This window comes from Helianthus annuus, chromosome 13, assembly GCF_002127325.2.
Source record: "Helianthus annuus cultivar XRQ/B chromosome 13, HanXRQr2.0-SUNRISE, whole genome shotgun sequence".
NCBI lineage: Eukaryota > Viridiplantae > Streptophyta > Magnoliopsida > Asterales > Asteraceae > Helianthus > Helianthus annuus.
The window spans coordinates 405,068-425,407 of record NC_035445.2 but is presented as its reverse complement, the minus strand read 5'-3'; the positions used below and the strand labels follow the sequence as shown (position 1 = coordinate 425,407).

General features: G+C 34.4%; 2 protein-coding genes, 1 long non-coding RNA gene and 1 pseudogene across 4 annotated transcripts; 3 read left to right on the top strand and 1 right to left on the bottom strand.

Annotated features, from left to right (window-relative positions):
* Positions 1 to 399: 399 nt before the first annotated feature.
* On the bottom strand, positions 400 to 6,572 carry LOC110897355 (phospholipase D delta). The gene is made up of 10 exons (XM_022144110.2): positions 5,433 to 6,572; positions 3,652 to 3,768; positions 3,291 to 3,485; positions 2,916 to 3,197; positions 2,556 to 2,624; positions 2,320 to 2,467; positions 1,995 to 2,143; positions 1,271 to 1,444; positions 976 to 1,179; positions 400 to 874 (listed from the first exon to the last, which is right to left on the bottom strand). The coding sequence occupies exons 1-10, from the start codon at positions 6,318 to 6,320 to the stop codon at positions 578 to 580; spliced, it is 2,523 nt and encodes an 840-aa protein (XP_021999802.1). The 5' UTR covers positions 6,321 to 6,572; the 3' UTR covers positions 400 to 577.
* A 1,900-nt stretch (positions 6,573 to 8,472) lies between these two features.
* LOC118485408 lies at positions 8,473 to 9,768 on the top strand. 2 transcript variants are annotated; one of them, XR_004875938.1, is made up of 4 exons: positions 8,480 to 8,619; positions 8,684 to 8,789; positions 9,563 to 9,667; positions 9,753 to 9,768. It is a non-coding gene; the product is annotated as an uncharacterized LOC118485408 (long non-coding RNA). The 2 variants fall into 2 exon arrangements; XR_004875937.1 differs by lacking the exon at positions 9,753 to 9,768 and adding an exon at positions 8,882 to 8,949 and having other exon boundaries at positions 8,473 to 8,789; positions 9,563 to 9,646.
* Positions 9,769 to 9,776: 8 nt separating this feature from the next.
* On the top strand, positions 9,777 to 12,348 carry LOC110897354 (replication protein A 70 kDa DNA-binding subunit A). The gene is made up of 10 exons (XM_035981795.1): positions 9,777 to 10,020; positions 10,111 to 10,210; positions 10,289 to 10,404; positions 10,531 to 10,615; positions 10,713 to 10,845; positions 10,923 to 11,131; positions 11,270 to 11,390; positions 11,489 to 11,668; positions 11,754 to 11,816; positions 11,944 to 12,348. The coding sequence occupies exons 1-10, from the start codon at positions 9,777 to 9,779 to the stop codon at positions 12,220 to 12,222; spliced, it is 1,530 nt and encodes a 509-aa protein (XP_035837688.1). The 3' UTR covers positions 12,223 to 12,348.
* A 317-nt stretch (positions 12,349 to 12,665) lies between these two features.
* LOC110900403 lies at positions 12,666 to 18,528 on the top strand (annotated as a pseudogene).
* The last annotated feature ends 1,812 nt before the right edge of the window (positions 18,529 to 20,340 follow it).

Here is a 20,340-nt window from a genome sequence, read left to right as displayed (position 1 = left end):
ATAATTTACCTCCTAAAAAATCTCCTATGTGAAAACTAAATTTTCACACCAAACTAGTGTCATCTCAAGAATGTTTTCACCACATGATGTTATACGTCTACTACTGGAAGTGGACAACCGAGGTTGTGTTATCTGCTACTTGAAAACACATCACCAACACTTTCTTCTAACGCATAAAAATAAAATACATGAAACTATGTGGAATCCTAATCTTTATCTAACCAAGTAATTTTTTTTTTCAGAATATATATATATATATATTTAATATATGCATGAACAGGGCAAATTACATAAGGATGACAGGTAGACGAGCAACAAACAACGCTGCCACCAAGTAATGTAAACTACTAATCGAAAACCGAGTTACATATGCCAACTTAGACCAACAGAGCAAAAGCATTTTCCAGATTCCAAAACTATGTGCAGTTTTATATCCAACCAGCTCGATTTTTTATGTCAATGTACAAAACAATAATCTACACTTTTTTTACCTGACAGTTCCAACGTGTGATCCTACCCAAAAAACAATTTTCGTGTACATATGTACGCAGTGACAAAATATGGATGATTATTATTATTATGTGGTTAAAGCACTAGGGAGGGTGGATGGACTACCTAGGACTTTACCACCAACATCAGGGAAGTGTTCATGTCCAGGTAAAGAGCTTACTTTTCCATCAGACTCAACTTTGATCGGGTATTTTAGAAGATGACCTTGCAACGGAGTGTAGTCGTCGTCATTGGTGAATTTCTCCCAGTTATCTTCTGCCAGTTTGTTTATGTTTTCTACACAGGTTAAGCTTTCTGCCTGCTTGAAGTAGTCTTCTACCTTTCCTGTGTGTTCTGCCCATAGTGACATTCTGTATCCATATACCTGAAATTCATAACCATATCCATTAATCATGAATTTAATTATGGCCTTTTGTTAATTAAGGGGGTGTAGTAATTAATTACAACAGAGGAGGACTAACTAACTTGACCACGAGGGTGTGTTTTCTTCTTGTGAGGCCATGTGTGATGAGGCTGATAAGCGCCCATAGCTATCTCAGTATCTCGTGTACCAGCCATAGATCGTTGGTTAATGTTGGCAGACCCTAATATCACATACTCATCATCTACTATCATCCCCTTCGCATGTACATATATCATGAACCTACCATGCTTTTGAGAAGCCGAAACCTGGAAATATTAAAAGAAAACAACTTTTATTTGCAGGAAAATTTAATTTAATTTAAAGACTGATAATAGTGTAACAAGAAAGTATGATTACCGAACCACCATTAGAAGAGGTGTGGGTGCCCGAATTCTTCGACACTTGTTCATCACACTGTTCACGGTTACCAAGGCAGTAGAAATTTAAGTAGTCTTGTGGATGTGCATTCTCAAGCTTTGAATTCTTGAGCTCTCTAGCAATTACTTCATACATCATTTGCATAGTTTGTCCCTGATAAAACAATATTAATACTAGCTAATAAGCTTGATAGGAAGGTTTATACTGTATGCTACAGTGGGGAGAATATAACTGGGGATGTGTTTTGTACATAACCGAAGGTGATTGGTACACAACAATAACCATTCGAATTTTTTACACATTTACCCTTTCTTTTCTTTTTAGTTCTATAGTGATTTGAGATGAAAGTAGTAAATTGAAGGGTTTCTGTTGTGTATAAATAAATCAACTTTGGTTGTGTATAATTGGGATGGGTATTCAATCTTCGTCACTTCGAACGTTAGCATTTTGGTTTGGCTAATTGCATGAAAAGGTAACCAACGTTGGACCAATTTCTATTTTACGTAACCAGATTTTCCAGGAAAAAGAAAATCATATAAGGCAGGGGGGACTGCCAAAATGATGGCATGAAAATAAGAACACAGTTGACTACCTTTTTATGCTATTAGCCCTTTTGGTTTACATGACTTTCAATGACCTAAATAGAGTGTTGCCTATACTAAGCTTCTAAGATCAGTGAATCAAAGAAGCTGAAACAACCTACCTGCCAAAACAGAATTTCTTGAACAGACGCAGAAGTAGGGACGCCCTCGGGCCACATTGGAATGATGATATAAACTGCAAACCTTTCATTTGCTCTTATCTTACTAGCAATCTTCAACGCCAGTTCCACAGGGATTAAGTGATCAGCACCTGTTCGTAATAAAATGTCGGGCGTTTAGGGATATACTACATCCACTCTTATGTGCATAGTAATAGCATCACATAAGAATCACCCCAGTGCAATGATTTTTTCTTTTACTTTTAAATTATTTGCAAATTGCAACTATATATACTAACTTGTATGCACAGTATAAAAATGCTCAAACCTGCATCTTTATAGGAATTCCAAGCATAAGAAGACCCAAGATAATACTGGTTCTCAATATAGATGAAGTTCTTGGCGGATCGTATGGCTTGGATGTATGCTTTCTGGATGCTCCTATCAATCACCAGATTTTTAGCGCACACTAGATTCTGCAACCAATGCAGTAAACATCCGGTTTCAATAACATAACTTCATAAACTATTTCCCTGATAGTCTGATACAACTAATAATACCAACCTCAGACTCAGCTAGTCGAACATCGTTTGGAAACCCTTTTAAAGAACCAGAATCAATAGAGCGAAAAACCTGTCATTATTACAAAACACAACAAATACAAAGTTAACAGCACAGACCCAAACAAAAATTTGATTTTAGAGGTGGCAACATGGGGTGTTGGGTAACGGGTCAAAATGAGTTGATACGGCCCGTTCGAAATAAAAGTCATCTTATTAACAAGTATTAAAAATAGGCATCGGTCAACTTTAACACCTACAGCCCATTTGAGATAAAAGTCGTCTTATTAATAAGTAACGATTTAAAGTTACCACCACTAAATTATTTGTTGAGACCGCACACCGTGCACATGACTAACCAAACCTGAACATGCCAGTTTTCAGGATCAGCTTCTTTAGAAACCCATAATGCAGGATCATCATTTGGTAGAGTTGATGTTGGACTGAGTATCCAGGAAATGCGTTCAAGTTTGATTAATGAGTCATCATGCCAATGAGATATTCTTTTAAAACGCAGTCCAAATTCAGACCATTTTGTGGCTTTCCTCCACCTTTGTTCAAAGTTTTTGAGCACATCATATGCAGCAGGACCATCAATTTTGCAATGTAGATCATGCCATGGTTGTCTTGGACTTTTTGTACCTGTCTATTGTGGACAAGTTAAGGCATGAAACACGATCCAGAGCAGGAAACTGACACAATTAATAATAGAAACAAGATTAAATGTTGATAGACTTACGGGTAATGTTGGATTATGGAAATCGTTCTCAAATACTGTGTCAAGATCACCAAATAAACGATGCTCTGGTGTGTCATAGCGTCCATCACAGAGGTCCAACCCACCGATAAAAGCAGATATTTTCCTGTTATTTCCATGGGCCTGTGTATCCACTATAACACATTTTTGATGATGGGTGTATAGGGTCCCAACTACCTGTGTGTAAAAGCTAAGATCAGACAGATATAGTGATTTCCTTCTAGAAATTTCTAGAAGTGGTTGCATATGTGTGATTAAATTTCAAATCTTCATGATGTTCCTAAACCAAGGTTCATGCATTTTAAAACTCTTAAAAAATGAGATGTATGAAGTACGTGCATGCCTTTTGTTTGAAGATGCTAAGTTTGTTGCTTGCATAACGAGGTGAAAGCACACAGTGGACGGAAGAGTGTTTAAAAAACTTCTTTGTCTCTTCATCATGAGTTTGCATAACTCCCTCCTGCACACACAACCATATGAAATATTTAGATATAATCACCAGGAATACCGTACATAAAGTCATACAGACCTAACAAAAAAGGGGATCAAACTAAATATGTATATAGCAAAGCATAGTAGTGATGTATACTGATATCCATTTAAATCTTGCAACGATCCAATACACCATTTGATACGATTCATCATGCCCATGACCCGCCGTAACCGATTACGTAACCTGGTTACTTGTTTGGAGCATTTCAAACACACGAATTAGCTGCACGTTTATGTTGACCCGTTCAAATTGCACGTTTCCTTTTCTCGCATGCATATAGAAGATAAGACCACGTTTCATCATTATCCATTTTTGTTATTCACTTGTGAGTAAATTGCCATTTTAGTCCCTGAGGTTTGACCAAAATTGCCACTTTAGTCCAAATAGTTTTTTTCTTGCCATTTTAGTCAAAATACTTTTGTTTTCTGCCATTTTCGTCCCTGACTTTTGTCAGCCATTTTCATCCAACCCACTAACTCCATTCAAAAAATTTAGTTAACTTCGGTGAATTTTGGCCAAACCACATTTTTCTTTCTTTTTTTGCAGGTGCGATGGTATGGGGATTGTGTTGTGCCGGTTTACAGTGGAGATGATGGCGGTGGTTGTTGGTTTTACGATGATGGCAGTGGTGTTGGTTGATGACGTGGGTGGCGGAAAAGTGGCCGGTGGTGGTGGAAATGGTGGGTGGTGGTGGAAATGGTGGGTGGTGATGGTGGTGGGGTGGGTGGGTCGGTGGTGACGGTGTAGGCAGGTGGTGGCGATGATAGAAGGTTATGATGGGGTGGGTGGTGGGAGGTGGTGGTGGTCAATGAAAATGGCAAAAAATAACAAAAGTCAAGGATTAAAAAGGCAGAAAACAAAACTATTTGGACTAAAATGACAAGAAAAAACTATTAGGACTAAAGTGACAATTTTAGTCAAACCTCAGGGACTAAAATGACAATTTACTCTTTACTTGTTTATTGGAGATTGCCGATCTCGAATCCGGCTATATCATCATTCCAAACTAATTCCATTATAGAATGCAAATGAATAATTGAATAGACCCAAATCTTATGAAGAGGCCCCACACTAGTGTGTTGTGCAATATATCTATGTGTGCACTATGTGTGTAAACAACCATACATATATATTTCTTTTTTTCTTTCTTAGTTGCAAAGCCAAATTTGTTTGCAACACAATTTTTTATTAGTTAAAGTATAACAGACATAAAGAATAAAGGCAACCATGTTTCCAGTTTCTTTATGAGGAGTAAAATTTTTCCCTTTCCATAGAAGTACAAACCAAGCTGTTCTTTTTGCTTTATCCAGTTCTACAACACCTGACTAAAGCTTTAATTTTGTTAATAATTTCCTAAACGGAATTCAACTAAATATGTATATATCAAAACAGAGTACCATATCATGTAATACCTTGCAAGGATCTACTTCATCTTGGTATCTTCCTAACTAATTCCAATATGTAATGCCAATGAATACTTGAATAGACTAAAATCTTATGGGGAGACCCCACCCACACAATTACTATCACTTTCTAATAATTAAATATTTATCAAAATAAATATGAACTGAATCCACATCAACAGTAATCAATGAATAAGAGATAAGAACTAAACACAGATTAATTCATACCGTTTTGATGAAGAAGTTGTTGTGTGAAGTTTTGTCATCCCAAACCAACAACAAAACCCTAACCCCTTCCTGTGACTTATACTTCAACAGCTCCCCAAGAGTCATATCCCAGCCCCTTGGCAACGGTTTCGTAGGCTCTCTAACCAGCTTCACCTTATCGTAAATCGACCAACCAACAATGTACACCAAATGATGAGCCTCTAAAATTGCATGACAGATATCCTCCCAACATCCTCTCTGCTTAAAAACCTTCCCGTCATCCAATTCAATCTCTGGTAACTCCCCCTCTCGCACGTGCGCATCCTGATACAGCGTCACACTCCCCCCGTGCCTCACCGGAAAATAACTATCCTTCAAACCAAACAACTCATCCGTTTTTCGATAATCACACGAGGTAAATTTGATCTGTAACCGTATAGAAGCGTTAGGTTTAGGCGGTTTACCACTCGGACCGATTATTGGGAACCAATCGTCAATCAACTCACCGGAAATCACTCTCTCAGCTGGAATTGTAACAACTCCGATCAAATCCGCTCCGAACACATCATCATCCTTCACTTGAAACTCCAACTCCGTCGCCGGATGCGCTAACGGCGTCACAAAATGCTCGTTCCAGATAGGATTTTGCGAGTTCGATATCACACGCGTTCGCGCAACCGTAGCTTCTCCGACGCTGACGGTTACGTACGGATCACTGGTAATGATCTTACGACGTCGTTGCGACTTCGTTCGTTCGAGCGACGGTGATTTACAGTTATCGAAGATCGTGATGCACCGGTGCATACGCTCCGATAACAGATCCATATTAGGTAAACATCGAGCTTCTACAATCGTTAGATCGAGATCTCCGTGAAGATAAAGAATCGAATCTGAACAACTGTTAGGCATCTAAATCTGAACACTAACAACTAATGGCAATAATATCTCCGATATCTACGTGTTGTGTGTATAAAAAATGAAAATAACAGCACTGAGGGAGAGTGTTGTGATTGGATACCGATTAATCGCCGGAGATAGGTGGCTCCGGCGAAGGACGGCGTATTGAAAATTGGAAATGCAAGTGGTGAAGGTTGTTGCGGCGTTGAGTTCAAGAAATGAAGGAGGTCGTTGAGTTTAGCAACGAAGTCGTAACTGTATAACACGTGGATGTTTTTCACAAAGGGGTGAATAAAAGCATGTTATGAGGATATTTATTTTGTATTCGTTGATAAAAATATGGTTATGTTTGAATTTTTTTTTGTGTGTAAATAAGCATTTTTTTCGTAACAAAATATCATGTCTGAGTCAACGTTAATCGCAATGGGCCTTGAGGTGATGGGTTTACTCTGAAATCAGTGACGAATCAGTCATCAGCATTCTTTGTGATCGTGAATGTGGTTAACCGTTTTACTTACGAGTTTACCTCGGTGGTCGAGTGTTGCTGGGCATTAAAATATGATATTATAAAAATAGTGTAAACCGTAAACGTAATTATGCATCATTATTTTTTTTTTTTTTTGGGAACGACAACTTTCTTGTGTTAGGTCATCATATTTTCAAAATTAGAGAGGCACGTTGCCCCACTCCGACCAGACTATGTTATCTTAACCTGGCGTATGTTGGCTTCAGGGTTTGGTTTAGGCGTTCCCCCAGAGAAACCATACCACCGACTATCACTTAACAGACGTGTACCACTACAAGAGCTGAACACTCTCAGACATGATACACGGTGGATGAAAACGAAGGTGGGTATGATTCTGTATCACTATTGAAGTAACAAGAGCTGAACACTCTCTGACATGATACACAGTAGATGAAAACGGAGGTGGGTATGATTCTGTATCACTATTGAAGTAAATATGTTTTTTTCTTGTATTTCCTAATATTAGTTTTTTATTACACGATTGTGGTGTAATACTTAATTTTAAATATAAAAAACTATTTTGGTTAGATATTTTTGGTATGACTATTTCCAACTTATAAATTAGCAACATTTAGTTGCTTTATGTAGTTGTAATTTGTGGATGGGGAGTTTTTCAAAAAAATTTACATTTTTCATTTTTAACACCTTTGAGTTTTTTAGTTTTAACCCTAAGCTTTTTAACTTTTCAATTTAACCTCAACACTTTTTAATTTTCAAATTTAGTCTCTCATACTTTTCATTTTTTGCAACTTTTTCATTTCACGCTTCGTTCTAAATTTTGCGAGTCAACACGCAGCAACGTGCGTGTGGGGTTCAACGTTTTTTTGTCTGTTTCTTCACATTTGACAGACCAGTTGCAATGCAATTCTTTTCTCCGTTTGATAAGTTTGTCGCAACTCGTAGATCTTAGATCAACTTAGTTATTCTTTTCTACGTTTTACGTTTCTGTCTAATTTCATCGCATAAACACGCCGCAACGGGCGTGCGTGGTTCAGTGATTTTACGTAAGGTTTTGTACGGTGTTATTTTTTACCTTTTTATTTATTTTATTTTTACAAGCTCTTCTGATGTTGGTGTTCGCTGACAGTGGTTTGGCATTAGTGCTACTTGACACAATTTTAAGAACGTTATTAACATATTAAGTTTTGTACTAATAATTTGTTTCGAGATTACCGTTATACCTCCTTTACTTAAGAAAAACTATTTTTTCACGTGCATATTATTATGTACGTGCCGGTATAAAATTCGATTTGCTCTACGTGTCAACATAAACTTTTTCTGGAAACAAGTCAAGTCAAATATAATACATTTTTCATTCAAAAAAACATTTTTATGTGCATATTTTTATGTACGTTTCGGTTTAATTTGAGTTGATGTATGTTTCGATGTAATTCATTTGGGAATCGAGTTAGGTGGTGTTTTGTAAATTTTGTTTCTAACCGAATGGAGTCAAATTGTGGTTTTCTTTTTTTTCCATTTTTACTAAAGCTCTAATTCATCTCTTTTGGTTATACGTGTCATCTTTTCCGTTATACCCGCTATATCTATCCTTCCTAATAAAACACTATTGATTTGGACACCTGTCACTCTCACAGACAACCCCAACCTTTTTTTCCCGCCCATTACCCACATAATCCACTTGGTTATACGGATCCCTTTTTTTTACCCGGAAACAAAACACAAGGAAATTTCCTACCCATCTTTCTAGACCCTTTCTTACCTAAACCCTAATTTTGTTCCAGCCGCACACACACATTCACCCTCTCTTATCTGTACTCTCCATTGGTTAGTACATTAACTGCATAATTTGATGTTAATGGATTACTCATTCATGTTTGTGTTCGATTAGGGTTTGGTTGCTTCATCCTGTGGAGATTTATGGTTTCTTGCAAGATATGAACCTTACATCGTTGATGTCATCACATCTCTTTTAAACCCTAATTGCTTTATTACAGGTATGTTTCATCAATAATCACAAATCTAAAAAAAATATTTTGGTTTGATTGGTCTCGGTTAGTACATTAACTACATAAATTGATGTTAATAGGATTACTCATTCATGTTTGAGTTCGATTAGGGTTTGGTTTCCCTCTTCTCACTAGCGCAACAAAAAGGGTAACTTCACCTTTTTCAATTGGTGGACTATTTTATCTTTATTTTGCCAATTGCCAATTTGCCAATATGTAATCGTTTTTGTTCTTCTGATGAACATTTGTGAAACCATGTTTTTAGGGCTGTTAAACTTAAACCTTGGCTTATTTGCGAGATTTTAGGAATTTGAATTCGAATTGTTAGTTTTATGAGTTTATCAGTTGGCGGGATAACTAAAATAATATTGCGATATTTTAGGTATTTGAATTCGAATTGATATGGTAATCAGTTAGTAAATAGAGAGGGTTACCAAAATCATGTCTGATATTTTTGGTAACCTCTCTTTCAAAGACGCGGATTGGCCACGTTCTTGATGTTTTAGACGGCTGAGATTGGATTGATTAGTATAGATTAGAATATTAGATACATGGAAACAGTTTTGATTAGTGGCAGTTAACAAAATTAATTCCGATATTTTTGGTGTTTGAAACTATTAAGTTTTTTTAAACTTGCTATATAAACCATCGAACACCACCTCAACATTACACCACCTCAACATTACACCTCTTCTTTATTCATGGATCCTATGAAAAATCCTATGAATATCACCTTTCTGAACCACCTTGATGTTTCAAAGGACATCTACACTATCAAAGTTCGTATAATCAAATTGTGGAGGCAACCTTCGTTTAAGGTCCCTGGGGAATCGTATGCAATTGAGATGATCCTTATGGATGAGGAGGTATTTTACATATATTCACAATAAACTTTATTTTATACTATTTTATTTATATGGTTTAAAAGTTTTTATTTTTTTCTGTTCTCAGGGAAGTAAAATCCAAGCAACTGTAATGAACAAGTACTTCATTAAGTTTGAAAAGCTGCTAGAAGAGAAAGTTTGTCTATTGATCAAGAAACCCTCTTTAGGTGACAATACGTCGGCATACAAGTGTGTGGATCATCCACATAAACTTTTTCTGAATTTCGACTCTACAGTTACAATATGCAATGATTTTGTGGGATCTGTACATGGGTTCTCATTGACTGCCTTTGATCAGCTTCGTGACAACCTCATTCTCGACGAGTCAACTGTTGGTTAGTACATAACATGATACTTATATTTTATTTCAGTGTTATTTTCTATTATTATTATTAACTGCAAATTATTATTTTTATTTGGTTTAGATGTCATTGGATACGTTCATACTTATTTTGAGATTGAGGAATTCATGAAGAGAAACGGCAAACTATCTAAAAAGATGAATCTCCAGTTACATGATTTAGAGTGAGCACTTTTTAAAAGCTATGTTTTTTTATTTAAATCTTTTTGTAATATAGTGTTTAAATTTTCTAATTTTACTAGGGACCGTAACATTTTTGTTACCTTATTTGAGTCGTATGCTGAAAAAATGTGGAAGTATCTTTCCAAGAAAGAGGACGGTGTTGCTGCTGTTATCAATTGCAATTTGGAAGATATAAGTTTCTCAGAGGTTTTTTTATCTTCCTTTTCATTACTTTTCATTAATTTTAAATGTCGTAATGTTGTTGTTACATATATTCTTTAATATTTACTAAGTCTTTAATTTTTATATTTATTTTATTCAGGACGTGCTTACGTTTCAACATCATACAATGCTAGCAGTCTTTACATTGATGATAACATTGATGAGATTACAGTTTTCAAGAACAAGTTTGACACTTTCTATTTTAGTCATTATTTTCTATGTTTATGTCTATATTTTACACTTTTATTATCTTAGTGTAATTTTTTATTGTTTTATGAACAGCTTGCTTGCCAAAGAAGGTGGTGAAACTTCAAGCCATCGTGTACCGTCTTCACAAAAGCTTCCCAATTGGCGCGATGATTTTTTGCTAAAAACAGTTTATCATACTATGGCAGAAGTCGATGAAATTGATCAGGTACTGTAATTATATTTTATTTTTTAGGTAAGTTGTTAACAATGAAAGAATAATAACTACTTTTACGCATGTTATAGGTCACGGCTGTTATTGTTGTTGGCACAATTAAGTGCATTACCTCGGGTATTGAGTGGTACTATAATGTTTGCAAGAAGTGTAACAAGAAGGTTATAACAAAGTACGTTGCAAGTGAAACATCTGATGGGTTTGATCAGTTTGAGGAAAAACAAATACTTGAATGCACCAGTGAGAGTTGTAATGAACAAGTTGTTTCTGCTATCCCAAGGTTTTTCAATATACTTTATTGCTATTGTTTATGGTTATTATTATTTTACTTATTAGTATATTATTATTTTTTAATCATTACATTTTCATCGTCAATCTTGGTATATATATCTATATATTTTAATTTTTAATTTTGTAGGTTCAAAATCCCTTTAAGGGTACAAGACAAAACTGGAGTTTTGTCTTTGACTCTGTTTGATCGTGATGCCCAGAGAATTTTAAAGAAGTCTGCTAAGGAGTTGGTTGATCAAATTTTAGATGTATGCTTTCTTATATTTAAATTTATTTATTGATTATTCCTAAATTCCTAAATCTTTCCATATTTATTCAGAATATATAATTTCATCTTATCTTACAGGAGGAAAATAGCAACATCTTTCCAAATGAGTTAAAAGAATTAGTGGAGAAAAAGTTTGCTTTCAAGATCGATATATCCAAGTTTAATTTGAATAACAACTACAAGTTTTTTACGGTGATCAAATTAACCGATGATCCATCTATAATATCGAAGCTTGAAAAGAAATCCAAAGTTGAACAAGTAATAGTTGTAACTTTCTTCTTATTGTGAACAACATTTTTAAGTTTGCGTCACTGTAACACATCCTTTTGTTTTTACAATGTAGCCTTCCAACTCAGAGTCTTTCGAGGTCCAATCTAATGATCTGCAGTCCCAAGATATGGTCAAGGTATGAAATATAAAGATCTTATCCTTAAGGCAAAAACCTGGGTTTTCAGTTGTTTCATCTTGTAGATCTTATCCTTGTGCTTCTGGTCTTTTTTTATATGACTCGCTTTCAAATATTTTGTTTTCAGGATTCTATGTCTTGTACGAGTGACAATAAAACTCCTTCATCGCTTTTGGAGACGAGCACTGCAAGGAGTTTCTTGAAAAATGAAAACACAAAAAAGACGAGCAGCTATTGCGAATTGAAGCGTAACCTGGTTGAGGTGTACGAGCTTGAAGAATCCCCCAGTCAATCAGCAACTAAATCTCGTCTGAATCATGCTCCTGTTGGAAGGTCTGAAAGCAGATTTCGAGCCAACGCTTTTGATTCCAAAGATGGAAAAATAATCTTGCTTTTCAATTTCTAAGCTTTTAAATTTGGTTGTGTTTTAAGTTAGTAGCTTTTCTGCATTTTCAAAATTTCGGATTTTAGGTATTAATGTTGACAATTTGGATTTCGTTTCTTTTAATCAATGGCTTTCGTTCAGTATTAATATGTCTAATTCATTAGTAAAATTAAAGTTATTTTATCATGTTGTATGTATGGTGTGTTCATTATACTGTAAGCTTTTTTATATAATAAGCTTTTTATAATTTAAATTATTTTATTAGTTTTATGACATAAAGATGTGAACACACAAAGGGATTTTAACTTTATTTTTTATGACTTAAAGATGCGAACACTCAAAAAAAAATTTTGACTATTAATTATTTTTTAGAACACTTGGTAAAATCTAACTTAAAATATCAAAGATTGACATTAACTTTGTTAATCGTTTGATACTACTATTTTACACATACCAATAACATTATGTATTATTATTTTTATGCAGCACATAAAAAACAACGAAAAATAGATTCCCAAAAGGCAACATTGAAGTCTTCATCTAGCATATCAAATGCACAATGTTTATCGAAGTTTCAAGATACAAGCATTAGAGAGAGTTCCAATTGTAAGATTCTTTGTATACATCATGTTAAAAAATTAATATTTACACTAGCTTCATCTTAATTGAAATACAACATCATACATACTAAATGTTTTTTTCTAATATAATTAATCAGGTTTATATTAACTTTTTTTTTTTTTTTTGTAGTAAATGTGTTTAGAAGTCCATGTGCAGACATCTCAAATGGTATGCAATATAATACCTTTAAAATATATTACTAAATAAGTTATAACGTTGCCAAAATTTACTATTTTATAATTTTTATATTCTAATTGTTAACGTTAATTTTTGTAGTGTTAAATATGGGCATGGTCCACATGGACACTAATGATGGTAAACAAAGGCGAAAGATTAGAAAACTTTACTTGGATAGGAAAAAATCGAAGAACATGTACGATACTGGAAACCTTCGTGTTTCATCCACTCCTTCATCTTTTGGAATGGCTGAAAATTCTAAATGTAAGACTTTTAATTTTTATTATTTTATTATTTGGTATATCACAGAGAATTTTACTTCAAATACATTATTTACAGGCAATCATGCATCAACCAGTACTGTTTTAACAAACATTAATGTTTCAAACCCATTTAATTGTGTTAATTCAGGTAATTTTGTCACTTATTCAATTATTATATCAACTATGATACTTATTACCTATACTTTTTTTTTAATTCAAATTTTTTCTTATAGGTTTCTTTAGTTGTAACGGTAACGATAAAACACCATCAATGTCAGGTGTTACGAGAAGACCTCTATCTTCAATTGACATGACACCAAAAAGCACAATGCCATTATCTCAAAATTCAACTTTGACAAAGTTATCATCTGGAAAGCGTAAATTAATAAGTAATGGTGCAACTGTAACCCCTGTACCTACGATTGACTTGATAGCAGATGATGATAACGAAGTTCCTCAATCCAACCGAGACACATTAGTAGGCATATCAAAAGGTATCATGTATACTTTTTTTGTGGTCTAATATTTATTTTCATTTACTCATTTTTTAGATACTAATTTATATAATGTCTTTCGTTTATGGCAAACAATAAAACAACAGATTACTTGGATCATGGTGACCAAACCATAGTTTGTCAATTATGTCATGCCAAATTATGGAAATCTGAGGCAAATAGAGGAGTAAAAAAGGCAAACAAATCAGACTTTTCGCTCTGTTGTGGCTATGGTAAAGTTGTGCTACCAGAATTAAAAGAACCTCCTCAAAATTATAAAGATCTATACTTTGGCTTAGATTCCAAAAGCAAGTTTTTCTTAAAAAATATTCGTCGCTATAATTCAATGTTCTCATTCACTTCAATGGGAGGGAGGATTGACAAAACTATCAATCGCGGAAACGCTCCATTCGTCTTCAGATTAAGTGGACAAAACTATCATACAATTGGAAGTCTTTTACCCCAGGATGGAGAAGAGCCAAAATTCAGCCAGTTGTATATATATGACACAGATAATGAAGTTTTCAACAGGCAAAGCGCATTTGGGTATGTGTTTAATTTTTCAATTTCGATTCATATTTATTTTATTACTTATAATATAATGTTGAATGTTTCAAATTGTTATAAAATAACAGTGGTTCAAGAAATTCATCTTCTTCAAATGAACAAGCTCTTGATGTGGAAATTATTGAACAACTGAAACGTATGTTAGATTCTCATAATGCGTTGGTTAAAAGTTATCGAATAGCTAGAGATTGTTTTAAACAAAATCCTCATATCGATCTAAAGCTACGTCTTATTGGTAAGCGATCGAAAGATGGAAGAACATACAACCTACCGGAAGCATCTGAAGTTGCAGCTTTGGTTGTTGGAGACATAACTCAGGCTGTTGAAAATCGAGATATTGTCGTCAAAACTAAAACAGGGCGTATAGAGCGAGTTAGTGAATTACATCCTTCTTATCTTGCTCTCCAATATCCTCTTTTATTTCCTTACGGGGATGATATGTACAGAGTTGACATTCCGCATAGAGGTGTTACACCCTCAAGTAGTAGCAAACGACCTATGTGTACAATGAGAGAATTCTTTGCTTATCGAATCCAGGACCGGGTGGATAGTTTCTCACTCCTTCATAATGCAAAATGACTTTTCCAACAATTTGTGGTTGATGCATACACTATGATTGAGAGTGAAAGGTTGTTTTACATACGTAGACAACAAACTCATTTGAGATCTGATTCTTTTGAGAATATTCGGAATGCAAATATTGAGGGAAACAAAGATATGTCTAAAATGGGCTCACATGTCATACTTCCTTCTTCTTTCACTGGTGGTTCTCGCTATATGATGCAAAACTATTTAGATGCAATGGCTCTATGCAAATGGTTTGGCTATCCAGATTTTTTCATTACTATTACATGCAATCCAAAGTGGCCAGAAGTCAGAAGATTTTTGAAAGACACTATCATTAAACCTGAAGACAGACCAGACATATTGTGTCGCATTTTTAAAATGAAGCTTGATTCCATAATCAAAGACTTGAAAGACAATGAGTTACTCGGAAAAGTTAAAGCAGGTATGTTTCCTTTCGAATACATAATTTTATTATTCACAACTTATAATTTTACGTGTTCTTATTTGAATACTTTTTATGTTTTTTATTTTTTTTTATTATACAATAACTTTTATTTATAAATAATAATATTTACTTTCTTACACTATGTAGTGGTTTATACCGTTGAATTTCAAAAACGTGGACTTCCTCATGCACATATTTGTATATTTATGGATTCGGATAGCAAGATAGCGTCTGTTGATTATCTAGATCCAATCATTTCTGCCGAAATTCCAGATAAAAGTGAAGATCCCGAGTTATATAGGCTTGTGGGAGAATTCATGATCCATGGTCCCTGTGGTGTTCACAATATGAATTGCCCATGCATGATCGACCGAAAATGTTCCAAAAAGTTTCCAAAGAAGTTCATTAACAATACTTGCTTAGATAAAAATGGCTTTCCATTATATCGTAGAAGAGATTCGGGTTCCTTTGTTGAAAAATCTGGTGTCAAATTAGATAACAGATTTGTTGTTCCATATAGCAAACTGCTCTTAAAAAGATACCAGGCACACATTAACGTTGAGTGGTGCAATCAAGTTGGTTCTATAAAATATTTGTTTAAATACATTAACAAAGGTCCAGATAGAACAACCCTTAGAGTCGTGGAAAGTGACAATCAAGATGATCAGGAACCAGCAGTAGATGAGATAAACCAGTATTATGACTGCAGATACATTTCTGCATGTGAATCCTCATGGAGAATTTTTTCATACGACGTTCACTACAGGCATCCTTCAGTTATGCGACTTCCTTTCCATTTACCTGGTCAACAAAATGTAATTTACGGTGCAGACGATGACATTGATGATGTTCTCAACAAACCATCTGTTGCTTCTTCGATGTTCTTATCTTGGATGAAGTGTAACGAGAAATTGCCGACAGCACGAGAACTCACGTACGTTGAGTTTCCTACAAAATTTGTTTATAAATTGGATACTCGGACTTGGGAACCAAGGCAAAGAGCTGGTTCAATCGGTAGGATTCATTCTGTGTTCCCTTCTGCTGGTGAAGGATATTTTTTAAGAATTTTGTTAAACAAAGTAAAAGGACCCAAATCATTTGAAGATATTCGAACAGTCAACGGACATGTATATCCTACATTTAGAGATGCATGTTATGCTCTTGGCCTTTTGGACGATGACAACGAGTATATTGAAGCTATTAAGGAAGCAAACATTTATGGAAATGCTTATTATCTACGAACATTATTTGGAACAATGCTCATGTCTGGTAGTTTGTCTAGACCGGATTTTGTATGGGAAAATACATGGAAATATTTGTCAGATGACATTATCTACAGACGACAAAACGCTTTCGATGTTGATGGTACGCTTTCTTTTTTCATTTTATAATTATTTAATAATTTGGTTAATTTCTTTAAAATTATTTATCACTAATTTCAGTGAGTGTTGTTGATTCATTTAATTTTTTATTATTGTATCTTTACACATTGTTATAACTTATATATATATATTGTTTACATCTTACAGAATTACCGTATTCAGAATATCAAATCAAGAATTTGGCTTTGTTAGAAATTGAGAAATTCTTACTTCGTAATAACTCATCGCTGAGAAACTATACAACTATGCCTTATCCTGATGACGAGTCTATTTCTCCAGCAAACAATCGTTTGATTAACGAAGAGTTATCTTACGACCAGAGTACACTGGAAAATGAGTTAAATACTATGTTAATAGCTTTAATAGATGAACAACGACACGTTTTTGATGATATCATGGAAGCTGTTAGACAAAACAAAGGAGGTGTTTTTTTCCTTTATGGATACGGTGGTACTGGTAAGACTTTTCTGTGGAAGACATTATCTGCAGCCATTCGAAGTAAAGGTGAAATTGTATTAAATGTTGCTTCAAGTGGTATTGCATCTTTGTTACTATCAGGAGGTAGAACAACGCATTCTAGATTTGCCATTCCTTTGAATCTAAATGAGGATTCTCTTTGCCGAATCAAGCCTGGGACCGATGTTGCACATCTATTACAAAAAACGCAACTTATTATTTGGGATGAAGCTCCAATGATTCACAAACATGCATTTGAAGCATTGGATAGAAGTTTAAAAGACATACTCAGTCATGATTCTTCAAATAACATAGATTTACCGTTTGGAGGAAAGGTAATTGTGTTTGGCGGTGACTTTCGACAGATTCTTCCGGTTGTTCCTAATGGTTCTAGACAAGACATTGTTAATGCGTCATTAAGTTCATCGTACATTTGGAACAAATGCAAACTTCTTAAGCTAACAAAAAATATGAGATTAACCGTCGGAAGTGACAAATCGGTTATTAAAAAGACCAAAGATTTTGCCAAATGGCTTTTGGATTTGGGAGAGGGAAAGGTTGGTGGAGCAAATGATGGTGATGCTGTAATCGATATACCTAAAGATATCTTGATTATTGATTCTATCAATCCGATTGATAGTTTAATCAACTTTGTGTATCCTTCAATACTTGAAAATTTCAAAGATCCTAATTTCTTTCAAGAAAGAGCAATTCTTGCTCCAAAAAATGAGATTGTGCACGAAATCAATGATATTTTATTATCAATGTTTCCTGGTGATCAAAAGGAGTATCTTAGTTCTGATTCAATATGCCAATCCGAGAATGTAAATGAGCATATGCAACACAATGTATACCCTCCAGATGTTCTAAATGGTCTTAAACTTTCAGGGATGCCGAATCACAAGTTAGTTTTAAAAGTTGGTGTTCCGGTAATGCTTTTACGTAACATTGATCAGAAAAATGGCTTATGCAATGGGACTAGATTACAAGTCATTACACTCGGTGATCGTGTTATTGAAGCGAAGATCATTTCAGGAAGTAACATTGGAACACGGACTTTTATTCCAAGAATCAATTTGTCACCATCAGATAAACGAATTCCTTTCAAGCTACAAAGAAGACAGTTCCCACTTTGTGTTTGTTTCGCAATGACAATAAACAAGAGCCAAGGTCAATCATTATCAAAGGTTGGTTTATTTCTAAGGCAACCTGTATTCACTCACGGACAACTCTATGTGGCACTCTCAAGAGTTAAAAGCATGGACGGCTTAAAAATTCTAATCTTAGACAGTGAAGGAAAAATTACAAATAAAACAACCAATGTTGTTTACAAAGAGATATTCTCAAATTTGTAGTTTTTCATGGATTTTTTCTCACGATGTCAATGTTTTCTTATCATATGTAACTTTGGATTGATAATCAATTTGCTTGAAGTTTGTTGTTTCCATATTTATTTTGTGTTTTCTTTAACTGCTTCTTATCTATTTGAAAACATATTATTTTGTCCGCCCCGTGAAATTCACGGGTATTAGCACTAGTTTTCTATATATGAATCAGGTCACATTTAATACGTTATGATTGTACGGTATATATTTGATTTACTTTATGTTTGATCCAATTACAATGCTTATATAGGTTACGTTGAGTTCAATCGGATACGCCGAAACATGTGTTTTCATATGGTTAACGCATCACATAAAGTTCAGACTAATCCATTTGATGTTTGCGATGTACCGCGCCGCAACGCGCGCGGGTGTTATTGCTAGTTAAAAACTATTTTGGTTAGATGTTATTGGTATGACTTTATAAGGGTATATGGAGTGGGCGGCAAAGGGGTTCGGCAAACTGACTTTGCCGCTTGGGCACACCGCCGCCAACCTCCTTTGCCGCTCGGTGAAGATGGAGAAGCGATGATTGGTTGTCGATGCGGGAGAGGGAGGGTAGGAGAGAGAGGGGGTGTGTGGGGTGGGGTCCATGTCATCTCAACCAATCACACTTTTTTTTAAATAGTTTACCAATTCATTAAGTGTCTAACCATTACAAACACTTTTAAGTATAGTTTAAACACTTTTCATTGAATGACATGGCACACTATTATTGGTTGATTTTGGTTAGATGTTATTGGTATGACTTTATAATAAGTTCACGTTTTGGTCAATAGTCTAATTAATTCATTGTGCTGACTTTCATAACGTGTTATTTTGAAAGTGACTTAATATTTACATACTCATTCCCTTTATCTCTCTCTATACATACATAGATACATACTAGTAAGGTGCCCGCGCGATGCAGCAGGGAGCATACCACTTTGGTTGGTATTTTTGGTGTGTGTATAAAACGGTTCGGTTCGGTTTTGAGGAATAACCATAATCAAAACCAAAATTTCCAGTTAAAGTATTACAAAAGTTAGTCAGTTTTGATTATTTAGGTTTTGGTTAATCTGTTATGAAAATTGGGTCGACTCGAGCAATGTTTAACTTTTTTCTTATTGTCCAATCCTTTTAAAGCAAGATTTCGAGCAATGTTTTCTCTTTCGTTTGATGTGGGATAAATTCTCAATTTATGATGTGGGATAAACCTGCTCATGGAGAGATCTTATTCTGACAGTTCGTCTCAGTTATATTTAAAACTTTAAAGAGTATTAGTTAATCATAGATCACACCAGTTAAATTCGTATATATCTCATCACTTATTTGATAAAATATTATATATTTTATACTAGGTTAGAACCCCGTGTATTACACGAGTTTAATAAATGTAATTTTATATACTAAATAAAAAACGATATATTTTTAAAAACCTCATTTATCACACGTGTTGAGTAATATAATTTTATATATTAAATAGTTAAAAAATTATATCTTTAAAAGCCTCGTGTATTGTGCGGATTGAATAAATCTATACTATATAATAAAAGAAACCAATGTAGGGACAACTAAAAACCATTGTTTCACTTAACAGTAAATAAACATGCATATTATTTATTGTTAATGTTATTATTGTTAACTATGATAAATTATATTAAACAACTTATTATTAAACCAAAAATTTCCATTTTGATTTGGAAAGATTTTTTTAACAATAGATAAACCCGTGTAATACACAGGATTTTTAAAGATATAACATTTTTTAATTATTTGCTATATAAAATTAGATTTATTCAACCC